At 40.8% G+C, this 17,430-nt stretch overlaps 1 protein-coding gene across 3 annotated transcripts; it reads right to left on the reverse strand.

Moving 5' to 3' along the window:
• Nucleotides 1-20: 20 nt before the first annotated feature.
• Nucleotides 21-17,312, reverse strand: VCF1 (VCP nuclear cofactor family member 1). Of its 3 annotated transcripts, none has more exons than XM_004432710.3 (4): nt 17,063-17,304; nt 12,129-12,228; nt 2,819-2,881; nt 21-661 (listed from the first exon to the last, which is right to left on the reverse strand). In XM_004432710.3, exons 1-4 carry the CDS (start codon nt 17,281-17,283, stop codon nt 428-430), a joined length of 618 nt encoding a protein of 205 aa, XP_004432767.1. In that variant the 5' UTR covers nt 17,284-17,304; the 3' UTR covers nt 21-427. The 3 variants fall into 3 exon arrangements, with proteins under 3 accessions (XP_004432767.1, XP_004432768.1, XP_087297626.1); XM_087441500.1 differs by having other exon boundaries at nt 423-661; nt 2,763-2,881; nt 17,063-17,312; XM_004432711.3 differs by lacking the exon at nt 2,819-2,881 and having other exon boundaries at nt 17,063-17,302.
• Between the last annotated feature and the right edge of the window lie 118 nt (nt 17,313-17,430).

Below are 17,430 nucleotides of genomic sequence, written 5' to 3' on the forward strand. Positions count from 1 at the left end.
TTATGTTTTTTCATGGAAACTAGGTACTCTTTTCTAGTTTATTGAATTTAAAAAATTGAAGATCCCGCATTTTTAAAAGGCCTTTTTACATAAAGTAGAATTTCTAATTGACAGATTTGGAAATCAATCTGAACTGGACAAACTATGGAATCCACACACAGATGAGATTTCCTCATACCATTACCTTGACATGGATTTGATCCCCACCCTTAAAAGAATCCTATAAAAAACTGCTTCAAAGCCCCTTTGAAATTGCAATAGTGCAGCAAAACCACAAGTAAACAACTGCCTGTTAACCTGTTATTTCAAATATAGACTGAAAAGCCAACAGGCATTTTTTTTGTGCAATTTTTTAAAACATCATAAGTTGAAATATCAAATCTGCACAGCGCTGTCCCTTCACAGAAGGCAAGAAGCTGCCGGCGCATCAAGTCAGAGGCCGTCCCCGGTGCTGTAGGCTATGAAAGTGGGCCTCCTTCAGGGTCTGGTTGATGTGGAAGTAAGGGCCTTGGCATAGTGCAGACTGCTCGGGCACGGGCTGAGGGGTGTTAGGGCTGGACACGGCGACGACGTGGTTTAAGCTGCTTTCTGGAGCACTGGCCCTGTCCGGGCTGTGGATGCTGCTGCTGCTGCTGCTCCCGCCACTGTCACTGCTTGAAGACTGGAAGGAGAAAGAAACAGGGTCACCATTAGGCTATTTTGTTTCTTAAGAGTTGCACTGTAGTTAAATTTACAATACCCTATTTAAGAATATTTTTCCTATTAGGTTTGAGGGGTACCAGCATCAAAACATACACTGGACTTTACAGTTTACAAAGTACGTCCACCTAAGATAAGATACTTCATTCTATTCCTCACAACTACCCTGTGAGGTCGACTGGGGTTAGATCCCCATTACAGACCCCTAGGAAGTGACAGGGCCCAGATTCCAGCACAGGCCTGCCGAGGGCAAAGCCTTCCACTACATCTTCATTCCTTTATGCATCTTCTCTACCCGCTTTTATCATTCATTCCAATAACTGCCAATAATCAAAAGAGGAAGTTCTCAGCCTCCAAGGGAAAGTATCAGCGACTGGTACAGGGTATAAAAAAGGTGTCCTCATAACAAGATGCTCCTGAGCACAAGTTAAAACAAAAAATAAAAACTTGTGACAATTTTGTGGTTATCATCTCATGGACATGAAGTTATATTCTCTGAATGCAGAACACATATCCTGAAAGACTTTAATACACTTTTTATAAAGTTATATATTTTTTTTTCCTGAGGAAGATCAGCCCTGAGCTAACATCCAATGCCAATCCTCCTCTTTTTTTGCTGAAGAAGACTGGGTCTGGGCATCTTCCTCCACTTTATATGGGACACTTGGCAAGCGGTGCATCAGTGCGTGCCCGGGATCCGAACCTGCGAACCCTCAGGCCGCTGAAGCGGAGCGCACGCACTTAACTGCTGCGCCACCGGGCCGGCCCCCGAAAGTTATATTATTTTTGCAATTTAATATGTGTGCGCGTGTGTGCACAGCATGCCTGATTTTTTAATGTAAAAAATGACTTGGTGTCTTAGTCATCTTGAAGAAGATACGTGCAGATCCCTAGTAAGAGTCGCCCTCAGAAATATTCCTTCCAATGCTAGGATTCTCAAAAGAGAAGGCAATGGTAAGGATCCATTTCAGAATTAAGGTATTTTACAATTTTATTTTATTTTATAATTTTATTTATTTATCTATTTTTCCCCCAAAGCCCCAGTAGATAGTTGTATGTCATAGCTGCACATCTTTCTAGTTGCTGTATGTGGGACGCGGCCGCAGCATGGCCGGAGAAGCGGTGCGTCCGTGCGCGCCCGGGATCGAACCCAGGCCGCCAGCAGTGGAGTGCGCACACTTAACCGCTAAGCCACGGGGCCGGCCCTGGTATTTTCCAATTTTAATATTGCATTTCTAATAAATGACAACCCCAATAATTTAATTAGCAGTATCCTTCTCTATTTACAACTCAACACAATATTGTGCTGAAAGGAATCAATGTATGAGAAAGTTAGAATTCTAGTAATTAATGATCTGGTGTATAATTTTTTTTAACTTAGCCCTTTGATACATCAAAATTTATATTCCCTTAGACAAGACATGGGTTTTGAAATGTCTGCTTACAACTATGTAAAATCTACACATAATAAAAAAGACTGGAAAGAAACAGACCATAGTAGTTATGTTAGAATAGAGGGATTATAGTTGCTTATTTTTTCTATCCTTCACTGTAACTTTTTTGCAATGTGGTTGTTATGTATTTTCATTATAAAAATAAATGCATAGACAAAATAAAATGTTTCCAGATAGATACTTTTTAAAAGTAATTTTTAAAATACTAGTTCTCCCCATTTTTTGATCAAAAGTTATACCTAACTGTATGTACATAGATATACTTATCTGAAACAGCAAAGAAAGCAATGTTCATGAAAGGCATCCATTACTAAGGCTTAAGCCAAGACTCATCATGGTCCATAGGTCACTTGGAGCTACTTAACATAGGTCACATATCCCACTGCCCATAGGTAGTAGGGGACAACCTATCTTTCTACAGTAAAAAAAAAATATTCATGAAAGCATTATAATGGGCTGAATAAAGTCAGATGGCAGGGTTAGCAGCAGCAGCAGCAATTACATTTACTCAAAGACTTAAGAAGTCAAAGCCAATTCAAACACAAAACTGTTTTCCATAAAAGCCTCTCCTAACCTGAGTAGAACACCCTAGAACTGCCGCTGGCGCACCTGGGGAGGTCGTGAATATTTAACAAGTAGGTTACTCCACTAGATAAGAAACCCACCGCGCAGGACACTTTGTTTCCTCTTAGTCTGTTTTCTTTACTGTTTTTCGTTACAGGTACTATCTGAAAATGAAGGCAAGAACTAGAATCAGTTTCTATTAAGTCAAGTTTCTGTCTCAAATTATATTTATTTCACACTATAGTAGTAAAGGTGACACTATTCTGAGAAAAGGTAAAAGTTCTTTTAAAATAAACAGGTTAGAAAAGATTTCTGTACAATAACTGTTAAAAAAAAAAAGGGGATGATACATTTACCTGCAATTTCTAGTCCATTTTAAAAACCTTGTAACTCGACTTCATAAAGACACGTATAAAAATATTTAGTGTGGCCTTGTTTATAATAGCTAAAAATTGAAAACAACCTAAATGTCTAACCAGTAGAGAAACTGGTTAAATTATAATGCATGTGTAAAAAGTATTATACATGGATTATAATTCATAACAATGAAATTCTATTCAGCGGTTAACAATGATAATAGAGATGTATACATACCAATATTGAAAGATGTCCTTATCTTTTTTACAAGTTACAAAACAGTATGTATAGTATGTTAGCTGGTTTTTAAAATGTTTTTCTTTAATGTTTACATATATGTACACCAAAAATAGTCTGGAAGGATATATATGCCAAAATATTTAGAATTTGGACCTTCTATTATTGTTTCTTTTTGGTGAGGAAGATTAGCTCTGAGCTAACATCTGTTGCCAATCCTCCTCTTTTTGCTGAGGGAGATTGGCCCTGGGCTAACATCCGTGCCCATCTTCCTCCACTTTATATGGGGGACTGCCACAGCATGGCTTGATAAGCAGTGCATAGGTCCGTGCCCGGGAAACAAACCTACAAACCGCGGGCCGCCGAAGCAGAGCATGCGAACTTAAGAGCTACGCCACCAGGCCGGCCCCATGGACCTTCTGTTAGTTTTAATATCTGTATTTTCTATAGCTTCTACAAAAAAAATTTCTTTTGAGGAAAAAAAATTTGATCATGATAAGAACTAACGAATGTTACTACAAAATAGAGTTAAGGTCTTCAGTTACCTCTAACTTCAAGACTGAGACTTAAATATATATATATTGGGGGCCAGCCTGGTGATGTAGTGGTTAAGTATGCGTGCTCCGCTTTAGTGGCCCAGGGTTCACGGGTTCGGATCCCAGGCCCAGACCTACACACCACTCATTAAGCCACACTGTAGCAGTGTCCCACATACAAAAAAATAGAGGAAGACTGGCACAGATGGTAGCTCAGGGACAATCTTCCTCAAGCAAAAAGAGGAAGATTGGCAACAGATGTTAGCTCCCGGCCAATCTTCCTCACCAAAAAAAAATAGAGAGAGAGACTGTCAATAAGATTCCAGAAAGACCGTTTTGCCTCCCTTAACTACTTAAGAACCTCTAAAACTGCTTCAGTTGCATTCAGTTGCATTGTGCAGGCCAATGATACTTTTAAATCAATAAAAGAGAGCCTATATAGAACCTGGGAATCTGGTGAATGCACTTGATGTGTTATTTTAATACATATAAAACGCTACATATATACTCATCAAACGTAAGAACAATACATTTCTTTCAAAGACGCTTTGGTTCCTATTTCCTGCCAATTTCCTGCCAACAGACGAGTCTTCTCACTATTGGGGAGGCTTTAAGGAATATCTCACAATCTACAGATGGACCAGTGTTTTTCAAACTGAGGGTGAACCCATTGGTGGGTAGCAAGCAGCATAATAAAAGAAAACAGAGTGCAACATGCTAAGGGTAATTGTTCCGTGAACTTTTGTTCAATTATGCACAACTACATTTGGTACGTACTGGGTCACAAAATAAAACATTTCTATTGGGACGGGGTCAAAAAAGTTTGAAAGTTACTATACCAATTTTAACACTGTCAGCCATCGAAGTGGTCTACTTTATGGAATAGAGCAAAGACCATTACTTCCTTTTAACCCTAAAGGCATAAAATCGAATATTAAGTCTCTATCAGTGCCTTAAGATACACACAGAAGTAAATCGTTTTGTCTTATAAAACCAAAGAACTTAAGATAGAAAAAAAATCATATTTCCCCACTTAGTAGAGCTTTTGCTTGGGGGGCGGGGGTCAGGGACCACTACTCGACAGTGCATGGTTTTGAAAATTACAACTGATAAACTAGTACGGAAGTGTCTACCTCACTCCACCTGTTCTTAAAAAGGCGACAAATTCTTTTACCGAAGAGAAACGAGAGTCCAAAGACTTTGGGACTGAGAAAGACTCATCAAATAGGAATCTTATCTCCATGATCCTGATTCCTTACAGAGACCACTCACCAGAAAATTTATCCAAATCGACAGTTCCAACGCTCATTTTCTTTTCTCTGAATTTTCCATTTAGGCTCAGTGCTAATATCTGACCAGGGTATTTTGACAACAAATTTGTATTACAAATCAAAAGAGAATAAGGTCATGATCTGTGAAATAAAATCCCCCTGCAAATCCATGTGTAGACAAGTCCAATAAAGTTAAAGTTAGGAAGATTCTGACCAAGAGTATCTCCCCAAATATACCAAGACAACTCCTAAGAATCCTGTGGTAAAGATCTGTGTGAAAAGGGAGGATTCTAGATTCGCTTAGGCAATAATAAAATCTACCAGTACACGTCTTTGTAACTGCAGGCAACTGGGTAAGACTCAGAACTGTCATGACACAGTTTATTCTGGAATCAGCTGTGGGCTTTTTTAAAAAGCATTCATGCCAGGGCCCCACCTCTGGAAAACCTGGCTCAAGTAGCCACAGATAGTTCTGATATCCAACCGTTGTCCAAACAAATGTTTGTGTGCCTGCTATGTACCAGGTGGTCTTTCACTGGGGCTCCTTAACCATTCAATGAGAATTTACTGAGTTTAATCAAGAAGAATACGGTGGAAATACAGCCACCAATACAGTGGTACACAGCTATCACAGTGAGAGGAATCTAGAAATGGGTGCTGATGGAGAGAACTAGGAGAGGCTCCTTAAAATGCATGGTGTCTGAACTGGGCCTAGAGGGATGAAGAAGAGTTTTAATAAGCAGGGTGTAACAATCAGGGAGAACAATAACAGCAAAATCAGAAGAAAGGAGTGTTTTGGGGAGGAAAAGCTAATAGTGTGGTGTGGCTGGGCCCACTCCAGGAAGAGTTGGTAAGACAAAATATACATGAGAAGTTATGGCTAGATTATCAAGTGCCCCAAAGTCTGTAGGAACAGGCTGTGAGCATATAAGACATGCACAGATCTGGACTTAAGAGTGAGGATTCTAGAGATCTGTGTGGGATGAAGGAGGTAGGGCAGACTGAGCAGAAGCCCAGCTGGGAAGTTCTCTAATACATCAAGCACGAAAGCAGGCCCGCATGAGGATTGTGGCAATGTAAATGAAGGGGTATATGTGTCACACCCAGAGGGAGATGGGAGGGATTCAGGAAGGAAATGAAGGAGATATCCAAGTTGACTCTGAGCACCCAGGACAATGCCTGGAAAATACGAGGTGCTCAGGATGTGTTTGCTGAATGGAAAGAGCAGCGGTGAGCCTTAGTCAAGGACGCGGCCAGGATCCCGAAACAAGGGAAGGCAGGTGGGCAAGCACCAGCAGTGAAGATGGCTGGTGGCGAAGGGGAGAGAGAGAGAGCACACAGTGAGCCTAGGGGAAAATAAGGCAGAGACAAGATTAGCCGGGAAGGGGCAAGAGCACATTAGTCAGCTCATCAAAGAAGCAGTGGATGAGAAGAATCAGACGAGGTTAAGAGAAGGGAGAAATACGAGAAAGAACTTTCAGAAGCCTTGACAGCAAGTACAGCAGATAGAGGCAGGCGGACACTTCTTTCTCTGCGGCAGAAAGGAAGAATCTATATAAACATGAAGCAGAGGACAGGGAAGCTGCAGTTCATTCTCTCAGTCCGCAGGGCTCACGTGATATACCAGAGGTAAGGAACTCCTGGTCCCTCAGCTAGGCCTACCCTTCACTTGATTTTCCCAGGGTGTGGAGTCAGTTGAAGAGATAACCCATTTATACCCATGGTAGAAATGAAGTAACTCCAAAGACTATTTCTGCTAACAACCTTCAGAAAGCCCCCCAGGCAGGATTATTAATTACTGAGTCTCTCTGCTTCATTAAAAATAGAACCAGAATAAATGTTTGTATTTATTACCTAGAGCTGTATACTTTCTCTTCTTAATTAGAAAACCAGATCAACAGCGTGTTTTATTTTCTTTCAAGCCCCAGCTTCCCCTCACCTCCATCTCCTCATTCATTGGTGCTTTTAATTCACGTTAGCCTCAAAAGAAAAAAGAAATCTCATTCACTGCATATACTCCATGCCTGGAGTCATAATGAACATCATTCTAAGGCCACTGCAGAATCTGAATTATGTGCAAGAGATGATCCTTGCCAAGTCTGTCCGAGCATCTAATGTAATAAGATTCTGTGCTTCCAAAGTGCCCAATAATTTAGGAGGGCTCCAGGTCTGGGAATACCAGTGAGACCATAAGACTCCAAATGAATTCAGTAGGTTAATTTAAACCACTTTCTAAATCTGCAAGGAAAGAAAATGCAGGTGGCCACTTTTCTGTGTCAATCTTTATAAGATGAAGTTGGACCACATAACGTGTTTTAAGTTTCTTCCTAACTAAAATATTCCATTATCTAGCACTTCATTTTGCTGAAATTTCAACAGGCCAAAAAAATAATCCTCACCTGTAGAAAAACAGGTTTGTATCCTCATTACTTAACAGACTTAACATTCAGTTTCAATATGAAACTGCTTGGGGCAGCTTGGTATGCTGTGAGTTGACGTGATGTACTACAAACACTTCAAGGACTTCAACTGGGAGCAAAGTTTCTTAAAATGCACACTACAAGTTAGACTAACTTTTGAAAAGACGTGTTCCTCTATTTTGAACGGACCCTTTTAGAGGTTAATTTCAGAGGTAATTTGCTACTGGGTTTTAAACACAGACAACCCTAACAGTTTTACCCCAGAGTCTGCCAAAACAGTTCTCTTAGGATGTACCTACTACCCGACGATAGATTAAAGATGAGATGGGCAAAAACTAAGAGCCTTAAGATATCTTTTTAAAAAATTATGCTAAATGCTCCCATTGTCATCCAAATTCACACTATTAAAAAAAAAATCACCCAACATTCTGCTAATTCTTATCAGTTAAAACAAATGGGTTTATAGAATCCTAATTTTCATGACACAGGGATTCCCCTGGTTCTGTTGTTTTTTTGTAACGCCTCTACACTCCCACTAAGAATACCCCTGGGGGGGCCAGCCCCGTGGAGCAGCGTGCTGCTGGCGGCCCGGGTTCAGATCCTGGACGCGCACTGACGCACCGCTTGTCAGGCCATGCTGTGGCGGCGTCCCACATAAAGTGGAGGAAGATGGGCACGGATATTAGCTCAGGGCTGATCTTCCTCAAAAAAAAAAAAAAAAAAAAGAACACCCTTGGGATTTTAGGATTATGACATCAAAAATTTTCCCCTTCTAGTAGAGACAAGAAAAAGGCAGAGGCTGTTCCAGGTAAGCCACTTCTGTTTTATCTCCACATTTTCTTACTTTCTACTTGTCTTTACTTCATAGTGATCTGAAAAATCAAAATGGTCTTGGTGAGTTAAAGGTATAAAAAAAATTGGGGTTTTCGTATTTAAAAAAGACACTGCTTTTATTTATTCAGGTAGCAGCACTTTTTATACGGCATATACCTACATACCAGAAGCCAGAGTTACATGGAAACATCTAGTGTAATTTGTAGATAAAGATATCAAAGCTGAAAGCAAAGAGCATTACACCTACTACAAGTAAAGATACAATTGAAACCAAAAAGGCCAGACCCTAAGAGAACAAATTTAAATAAGTGAAATCGAGCTAGTTTTACCCATCCAAATAATTGTCCAAGATCAGGGAATGTGGCTACCTTTGTACAGGACCCAACAGGAACACAAATTGATCAATCGTTTCATTTCTGGCTCACTGAAGATAAAAATGAACCTGACTTAGACTTTAACTAACATGATTCATCAAGAACGGCTTTACAAAAAAATTTTTTATTCCTATACCTCTAAATTACATCTCGATTTAAAAAATAGAGGGGCCAGCCCGGTGGCATAGTGGTTGGGTTTGCGCGCTCTGCTTCAGCGGCCCAGGGCTGATGGGTTCAGATCCGGGGTGCGGACCTGCACACTGCTCGTCAGGCCATGCTGTGGCAGCATCCCATATACAAAATAGAGGCAGACTGGCACAGATGTTAGCTCAGGGACAATCTTCCTCACCAAAAATTAAATAAATGAATATTAAAAAATAAATAAAAATAAAATACATAAAAAATAGTATCTTAAGGCTCACAAGTCATTAAATCTAAGTCCCTGGAATTAAAATTCAAGATCTTCAATTCAAAGACCAATTAAGAGTTTTGAAAAAAAATCACTAGACCCCAATTTCTTCACTTTTTCTAGCTAGAAATCTAAAATTGCTTTCTAGCTAATACCATATCAGAGTATTACTCAGAAAAATATTTTCCAGCTAAAAGATAGGGGGAGGAAAATTATTCTTCTCTGTTCCCATGATTGGAGGGATGTGTAGGACTTAGCTGCCCCTGGATATATTTAGCCAAGTCGCTCACAACTTCCGTCCTGTCTCCTGTGAGACAGCACATACCACGGTCAGGAGCAAGCAGCTGGGGAGTCAAGCTTGGGGCTCCCCACCCTGCCTCTTACTAGCTGTGTATCTTTGGCAAGTTACTTTATCTTCCTGTGCCCCAATTTTTCCACCTGAAAAGCAGAAATAATAATACCTACTAAAATGAAAGAAAGAAAATGCCAAGTAGATTAAAAGTTTCTCTTTACACATCTAATCTGGCAAGTCAGTTCACATTCTTTAGCTTCACAGTATCTAGGGAAAAAAGAGGCATATACTATCTCCGTTTTACAGATAATTATGATTTACTTGTGGCATAGTTTATAGACGAACATAATTCAAACACCTCACATCTTATTTCCCAGTCCTTGCCAGTATTACTACATTTAGGAGAAAAAGGTAACTTTAGGAAATTAATTATGAATAACAATTTTAAATCTCTCTTAGAATTAAAACAAATTCCTTCCAAATCAAAGTTCTTCAAGTTACAAGAAAAAGAATTCTAAAATTATTTAAGTATTTCAGGAAAGACAAGGAAATGGTTTCTCTTAACTAAGTTAGTCGTAAAGAAACTCACATCTTTGCCCCTACCTTAGAATTAAAAGATAACATTTTCATTAATAATATATTTTATAAATTAATAAAATAATCCACTAGTAATTGTTTTATTATTTTCCCTTTTATATACAATTGTCAAAATGCAGCCAAATGCTCCTACACTTGATATTTTTGTGCAATAAACAATAATGATCTATTCCAGTGGTGACGATTCAATTATTCAGGGCTTAACTTTCCATTTTAAAGATCTTCCCCTGCCTTTTGCTTCTCTGGCTCTCCCTGGGTTCACTCGGCCTCATTACTTGTTAATCCCACGGTTGTGGAAGACCTGCACAAGAGGCCACTCATTCCAAGTGCTGGTAAACGTTCAGTCTGCAAGGCTGAAATGGATGGTCCCAACTGCCCATGAGGGGTCTACCAGCGAGGACAGATTACCATGACAGACAAAAATCACCTGTAGTGACTGTTAATTAACAAGGGCAATCTAGTCCATCCTTCAGACTAATGATTGCAAAGTGGTTTAACCGCTGAATTTCTTTGGACAAGTAAGAACAAGACACATGAACCAAGAGGCTGAATAACAACACACTGTGTTCTTCTGTGATACCAATGCACAGGTTTTAGAAAGGGAGTGAAGGTCATTTTCCACAAACAGCAATTAAAACAAAAATTAATACTAATGAGTCTTATATAAAATAAGAGATCACAAATGTTTAATTTTTAAAAAATGACGTTGATATTCCTGTTCTCAGGCATCAAAACTGTAGATATAGGGAAAAAAGATCAATACAAAGAGTTAGAGACCAACTATCCATTTGAACTAATGTAAACATCATACAGCGGCATTTACATACAGACACAGGAAAAGAAATATTCATGCTGATACCATGAAAGTAACCACTGCACAGTCTTTTAATGCATAGTCTTATAATTCAAAAGAATAATGGAAACTCAATTATTGTTACAGTTTTATCATTAGATGTTCATGGGAGCCTCTAATCACTGGTTTTCTTTCATCTGTGAGATTCCCCAATTATCACATTAAACAAAAGCTCAATTACCTTTCTGTTAATCTTAAGAAAAAAGAGGAAAAAAAAAAGTGATACAAAGATTTTTAAAAGGTAAAAGATTTTTTTTTGAAAGATAAAAGCTACAGAAACTCCAGTGTCCGTATAGACGGATCTAATCTGCACTGTTCATTAATTGTTCCTGAATGAGTATTACCGACATGATAGTTACTGATTTTTTTTTCCCTTGGGAGTTACTTTGGATTTCTGGTAAAGACTGCATATAGGTCAAATCCTATTATCAAGAATTAATTAAAGTACAAGTTATTTTGATTGTGCAAGAATTGTGATATACAGAATTCTCCTAAGTTATGAGGCTAGGGCTTAGGAATCTTTGCCATTGAGGAGCTTCTCTGTTAGGGTGACAGCTGTTAAGGGTCAGGTCTTTGGGTGCATAATTTAATAGTAGCATCACTTCAATATTAGCTTCCTTTCCCCACTGTAGACCAGCCTTTCGACTGCACAGAACATTTCTCCCCAGGATGCATACTGAAGCACTCTTTCAGGAAACCAAAGCTTCAGGAGCTCTTTCCCCCTCTCTCTCCCCTCCCCTCTACCTCCCAAAAGAGCTCTTTTTAGAACAACACAATGAAAAAGTAAAAACACATAAAAATAGGATTTTGCATACACACACACTATATGTTCTGAATGCTTACATAGTTTCTCTTAAAGACGTGAATGGAAGCAACAAAATATACTTGTCTTAAGGACAATTAATGGTTTATAAACTACTAGAAAATAAGTTGGTTTCTGAAATATCAAATAGGGGGTTCAAAGATGGGCTTTCAAAGGTCTGTGAAACTTCTAATAAATACAAATTCTGGAGTGTGTGTACATACGACTATATGCAGACATAGACCGTTTTGCCAGGAAAAGGCTGCACAGATACCTCAAAGGGGCCATGACTCAAAAAGGGTTGAAACCACTGTAATCAAGTAAGATCACTTTTATTTATTTGAAGAATAATTTTAATTACACGGAAGAAACTGGGTTATTTAGCTCAAGTAACGAAAAGAGCAGAGACTCTCTGCCCACACTTCCTACCTCTGTGTCCCAGGAATCGTGAAAGACGGGGTTTCTACTACTCCTTTTGGTCTGGGGGGGAAGATGGTGGTCGTCTTCATTGCCATTCCTTCTCCTTTTCCTGAAATTAAATCACAAGAAGGAAAAAATACCTAACAATTGATCTTTTGGACACTTAAAATTGTAAACCATGACAACATATAAATTTGCCTGCTCACCTGAGAAAATATCATTCATCATTATGATATCTCAACAGGTAAAAAGTTGGAAATACACGATCACCGCACAAAGAGCAAAAATATAAAACAGCAGCAGTAAGGTCGGATCTTAAATTAGTACAACTAATTTCTAAAAAGAAGCTTGACAATTTTAAATGCCTATTGGGAATAAATAGGAGCAGGAAGACGTTAATGACTAAGCTTTCAAACTCCACCTAATTAAGGTTATTGTCTTTCTACATTTTCTGAAATTACAATTCCAAGTTACCTCATTTTACTCCCTTCCATATGACAACATCTAAGACAGGAGTGGCTGCCTTTGCCTATTTACCCTCAAAATCCATATAGAAATGGTGCTACACAGGAATCTCATTACAGGTCCGTGGTAGCCTCTAATCTCTAGTTTCCTTTCATCTCTAATTTTTCCCCAATTATCACATTAAACAAAAGCTCCACACCCTCTAAAATATTAAATTACTTTTCTGGACAATCACTGTAAAGGCTGCTCTTGGACACATTAACTTGATCATTCTCACTTCACTCCCTAGTATTATGATATAAATTACTTCACCAGATTGGTTATTTTGAGATTGTGGCACAAGCTGCTTAAAAATTCCAGGTTTAAAGAAAAATCACACATCTTTCTCAGTTAAGTATTCTCAGATGTGCAATAGAGACAAAATTTGTACGTGTTCTATGCAAAAATCAAGTGCTGTCAAAAGGACTTCTAAACTCCAGTTAGAAAACAGAAATAAATTAAGAGAGGTAGAATTTTAAGTCAAATTGCCTGGAACTCTGCTGTCCAATATGTTAACCACTAGCACATGTGGTTATTTAAATTTAAATTAAATAAAATTAAAAATCCAGTTCCTGGGCCGGCCTGGTGGCATAGCAGTTAAGTCCGCGCACTCCGCTGCTGGCAGCCCAGGTTAGGATCCCAGGCACGCAACGATGCACCGCCTGTCAGGCCATGCTGTGGCAGCGTCCCATATATAGTAGAGGAAGATGGGCACGGATATCAGCCCAGGGCCAGTCTTCCTCAGCAAAAAGAGGAGGATTGGCATTCGATGTTAGCTCAGGGCTGATCTTCCTCACAAAAAACAAAAAATCCAGTTCCTTAGTCACACTAGCCACATTTTCAGTGCTCCATGGGCACGTGGAGCTAGTGGCAGCTGTACTGGACAGCACAGACACAGGAAGTTCCCATCACTGCAGAAAATTCTATTGGACAGTGCTGGCCAATTTACACAAAGCAGCATCATTTACTATAATGAGAACTCTTAAAGGTTCCAATTTCTATAGCTAGAGGGAAAAACATCTTTTTGCAAATAGTGGATTTGAGCATACAGTATCTTCTATACAGTATTATACTTTCTATGTGAGTAGGGTGGCAGGGCCTACATGGCAGGCCCTTAATCTGAAGGTTTTGAGTTGTCTGGATATTGAAGAAACTTGAAGTCATCACCTTGAGCTTAATTCCCTATACTCTGCAACAGTCTGAATACATATAACTTTATTAATGAGTATGGATCCAGTTTAGTTTTGGAATGATAAATAGTAGGTGTGTGGTTCTGATAAAGCATTAACCAACCTGCTGAAGGCTACACCATTTATCTCATTCCAAGACTCAGCTGTTTATAAAATAAGATCATTTCTGCTCCCTACCTTCTCCCAGGAGATTAGATCTTATCTACACATTATTTTGAAGTACTTGAAGTTTACAAACTAGATGAATACCAGGTTTTAATAACCATTAAATGGATGTGTATTATAGATCTGAACCAAGAAATTGCTACTTTCATCCTAATATGACCAGAGAATGTTCGTAGGAATGTGATGCAACTACAGAGCAATGTCTGAGGGAAGGCCAGTTGACACTCAAAGAGAAACTCATCGAACAGCAGTATGTTGGTCCCCAAACTCTTCCTTTATCAGTGTGCCAACAGCTGATTGTGCTTTGGGTTGCTGAGTCACTCTAACCAAACTTATGAGCCTGACCAAAACTTTCCAGTGTCCTCATCTATAATGGGGGATATATCCTTCTAGCAACAAGATTATGAGTGTCAAGGAGGCTGCAAGACAAAAAGAGCGTAAGAAAGAGGATGGGCTGGTTTTGCAGATTTCAACTAAACTCTGGGGAAGTCACATGGAATATCCCTGCCTCATAATCACCTAATTTCTCAAAGTACCAGAATTATCTCTTCGGCCTGTTGGGGGGCCTCTGCGTTGGATGGTACTGGATTAAGAATGAGCCCTACCTATTCTTCATTCTCCTTTTCTAGGCTCTTCGCAGATTCTGTCCTTGAAACATTCTTCTTGCAACAATATCGTTAATAATTGCCAAGATCACAGCTTCACGCTCAACCCTATCTCCACAATCAGTTAGATTACAACTTTCAACATTAATGCCACAGACCAGGTTATAAATTTTAGCAGCCACCCTAAAATTGATAATATTATCCCTTTCCATCTAGTTACAGATTATTGCTCAGCATCTGTTATTTCTAAGGATGGCTGATTACCTCACTTTTCATCATTTCATTTCTCTCCAACCTTTCTGTCATCTCCTAGAGATGGGGCATAGAAGAAATCTTTGAGGACAGAGACTAGTGGTTTTCAACCTTTTTTTAAAAAGTAACAGAACCCTTTCTTCCCACTGAAAAAATATCCTTCAATATATATAAGACATAAAGGATCTATTTTGGCTCAAGTAGGGGCTTCCTTGCCACACATCCACTCTCCATAGCCACCCCAGGCAATAGTCATGCGTCGCATAACAACGTTTGGGTCAACGGACAGACTGCATATACAACAGTGGCCCCATAAGATTAGTACCATATAGCCTAGGTGTATTGTAGGCTAGTCCATCTAGGTTTGTGTAAATACACTTTATGACGTTCACACAACAATAAAATCGCCTAATGACACATTTAGCAGAACGTGTCCCTGTCATTAAGTGACATGTGACTATACTGTGGAACAGTTTGAAAAACCACCACCTTTGACCAACCCTTCATCTTAAAATCGAGGAAAGAGAGCCAGAGAAGTGAACTGACTTGGAGATACTAAGACAGCTAGGGCTGGCAGAGCTGGTCCATCACACTCCATGAAACATGGGGTGACGAGAAAAGTAGGTAAGAAACTCCTATCCAAATCAAACGACTTCTTCCACAGTAAAGAAGTTACCAGTATAAACAGGTTGAGATTATCTGTGTACTAGATAAAATGAATCTGCTACCAGTGTAAACACATTCAGATTATCTGTGTACAGCCCTGGATAAAAGGAATCTTTTGTAGGAAATATTTAGACTTTTTCAGATATGTGAGACATCCCAAGAGACTATCAGAAGTATAAACTGGGTTTGGGAGGGAAAAAAATGGCAGTCAACCGAAGCTTACTATATCTAAAGATCTCGTAACTAATTTTGGTAGCATGTTGGTAACTGGGCCCCTAATTTCCTATTTAGTCTACTCTACTTTTCTATACAAGTAGAGGCTTTATGCCCCACTCACTACATGACCCAAAGCAATAATTCTATGCAGAAATTTGGAGAACCCTATATTCTCACTACTAGACCAAATAACCTCAGGATGCTTTCCAGAACCTTAATCCGATGAATTAACTATGCTTCAGAGCAGGGTACTTGTGGAAAGACTATCAATTACATTCAGAGCCAAGAAAACATGAAACAAGAAAAGATCCAGCATAATCTGCCAAGGTAATCCTATTTTACTCACTTAAGTCTCACTGAGACTATTACGGAATAAAGGAAAGGAGTGAACCTGGAAACACCCAGGTAAATCAACGGAGCTCTCTAAATGTTTCTTCATCAGAAAAACGAAAGAGTTGGACTTGGTAATCTATAGGTTTTCACTCCAAACTTCACCATGAGGGATTTTTCTAATTTGAAGTAATGCTGATCCTCTTCATTCTAAGGTATCCAATCCCAACGTTCTCCTCCCCACCTTCTTACGGGAGGAAATAAGGAGAAAAAAAGAAAAGAAAGAAACCGCAGCTCGGTCTGGCCTCTACTCAGTACACGTCACGCAAGCGTAAAACCCCTACGGGTCCTGAGGCCACGCTCCGTGGGAAAGCAGCGCATCGCGATGTAATCCTATCTCCCGCCTTCGGAGTCAAACGGCTCCCCACGCAAACAGTTTAGAATCCTGCCTCTTCTTAATGCTACAGCCCGAGAATCCACAAGCCGCTGTGGTCAGCTGCCCTTCTGTGTTCACAACCGTCCAGGGCACAAGTTCTTCAGTCTAACCGAATCCTTCCCAGCGGCAGGGTTAAGCCCAATCCTTCTTTCTGACCTTGGGGAGCCGGCAGCTCCCCGCCCTGTCCCCTCACAGACGCCCTAGGGGCTCCCTCTCGAAGATCACACATTCCTCCCATCCCCCCATCCTCCTAAATTTAGGACAGGGACGCTGTAGGGCCACCGTCTCACTCCCGGGACTGACCAGACTTCACTCCAAATAGGGAAAGACAGAGGAAGAAAAGATAGGATGGGGAGAGACCGAGACACTGGAGGGTCGCTCCTCCAGCACCCTCAGGGGCCAGGTACCCGATCACTCGCGCATCCCTCTCCCCTCCTCCCGCGGACCGCAGGGCACCCAGATGGAGACCCGCAAGGCCCACGCTTGCTCGGACTCCGCTTCGCGCGCCCCCTCGGCTCCATCCCCCAAGACGGAGCATCGGCGAGGGGCTGGAGAGGAAGGGGGTCCCCGCGGTCTCACCTGGGGCGGAGGCGCTCGCTCATGGCAGCCGGTGGAGGCGAGCGACGCGGCGCCGCTCCCCGAGAAGAGCGAACAGAGGGTGTTGCGTTTCGGCGGCCGCCACGCCCACCCCCTCGGGCCTTAGCTCTCGCCCCGGCTCTGGTGGACGCTGCCGGCAGTGAGTACCCCTCGGTAGGACCCGTACCACCGCCACTTCCGGCGTCTGCCCCGCGCCCCCCCATGTCGCAGCCGCCGTGGTACCGCCTTCTCGCGGCTGCGCAGTGGCGTGATCCCGGCCGCGCCGACCGGTAACCCCGCCCACGGGAAGAGGCGGGCTTGGAGGGGGAGGAGCGACTAGGAGCTTCTGGGAGGGAGGACCTCCTACGAGG

This window comes from Ceratotherium simum, chromosome 16, assembly GCF_057802395.1.
Source record: "Ceratotherium simum simum isolate JZ-2026a chromosome 16, ASM5780239v1, whole genome shotgun sequence".
Classification (NCBI taxonomy): Eukaryota; Metazoa; Chordata; class Mammalia; order Perissodactyla; family Rhinocerotidae; genus Ceratotherium; species Ceratotherium simum.

What these genes read in the sequence shown, in the direction of transcription:
- VCF1 (XM_004432710.3), bottom strand. Translation starts at nt 17,283, where the DNA reads ATGGGGGGGCGCGGGGCAGACGCCGGAAGTGGCGGTGGTACGGGTCCT. An exon ending in AGCGAGCGCCTCCGCCCCAG is followed by an intron (nt 12,229 to 17,062) that starts GTGAGACCGCGG and finishes ATTTAATTTCAG; the next exon opens with GAAAAGGAGAAGGAATGGCA. An exon ending in ACGATTCCTGGGACACAGAG is followed by an intron (nt 2,882 to 12,128) that starts GTAGGAAGTGTG and finishes CTTCATTTTCAG; the next exon opens with ATAGTACCTGTAACGAAAAA.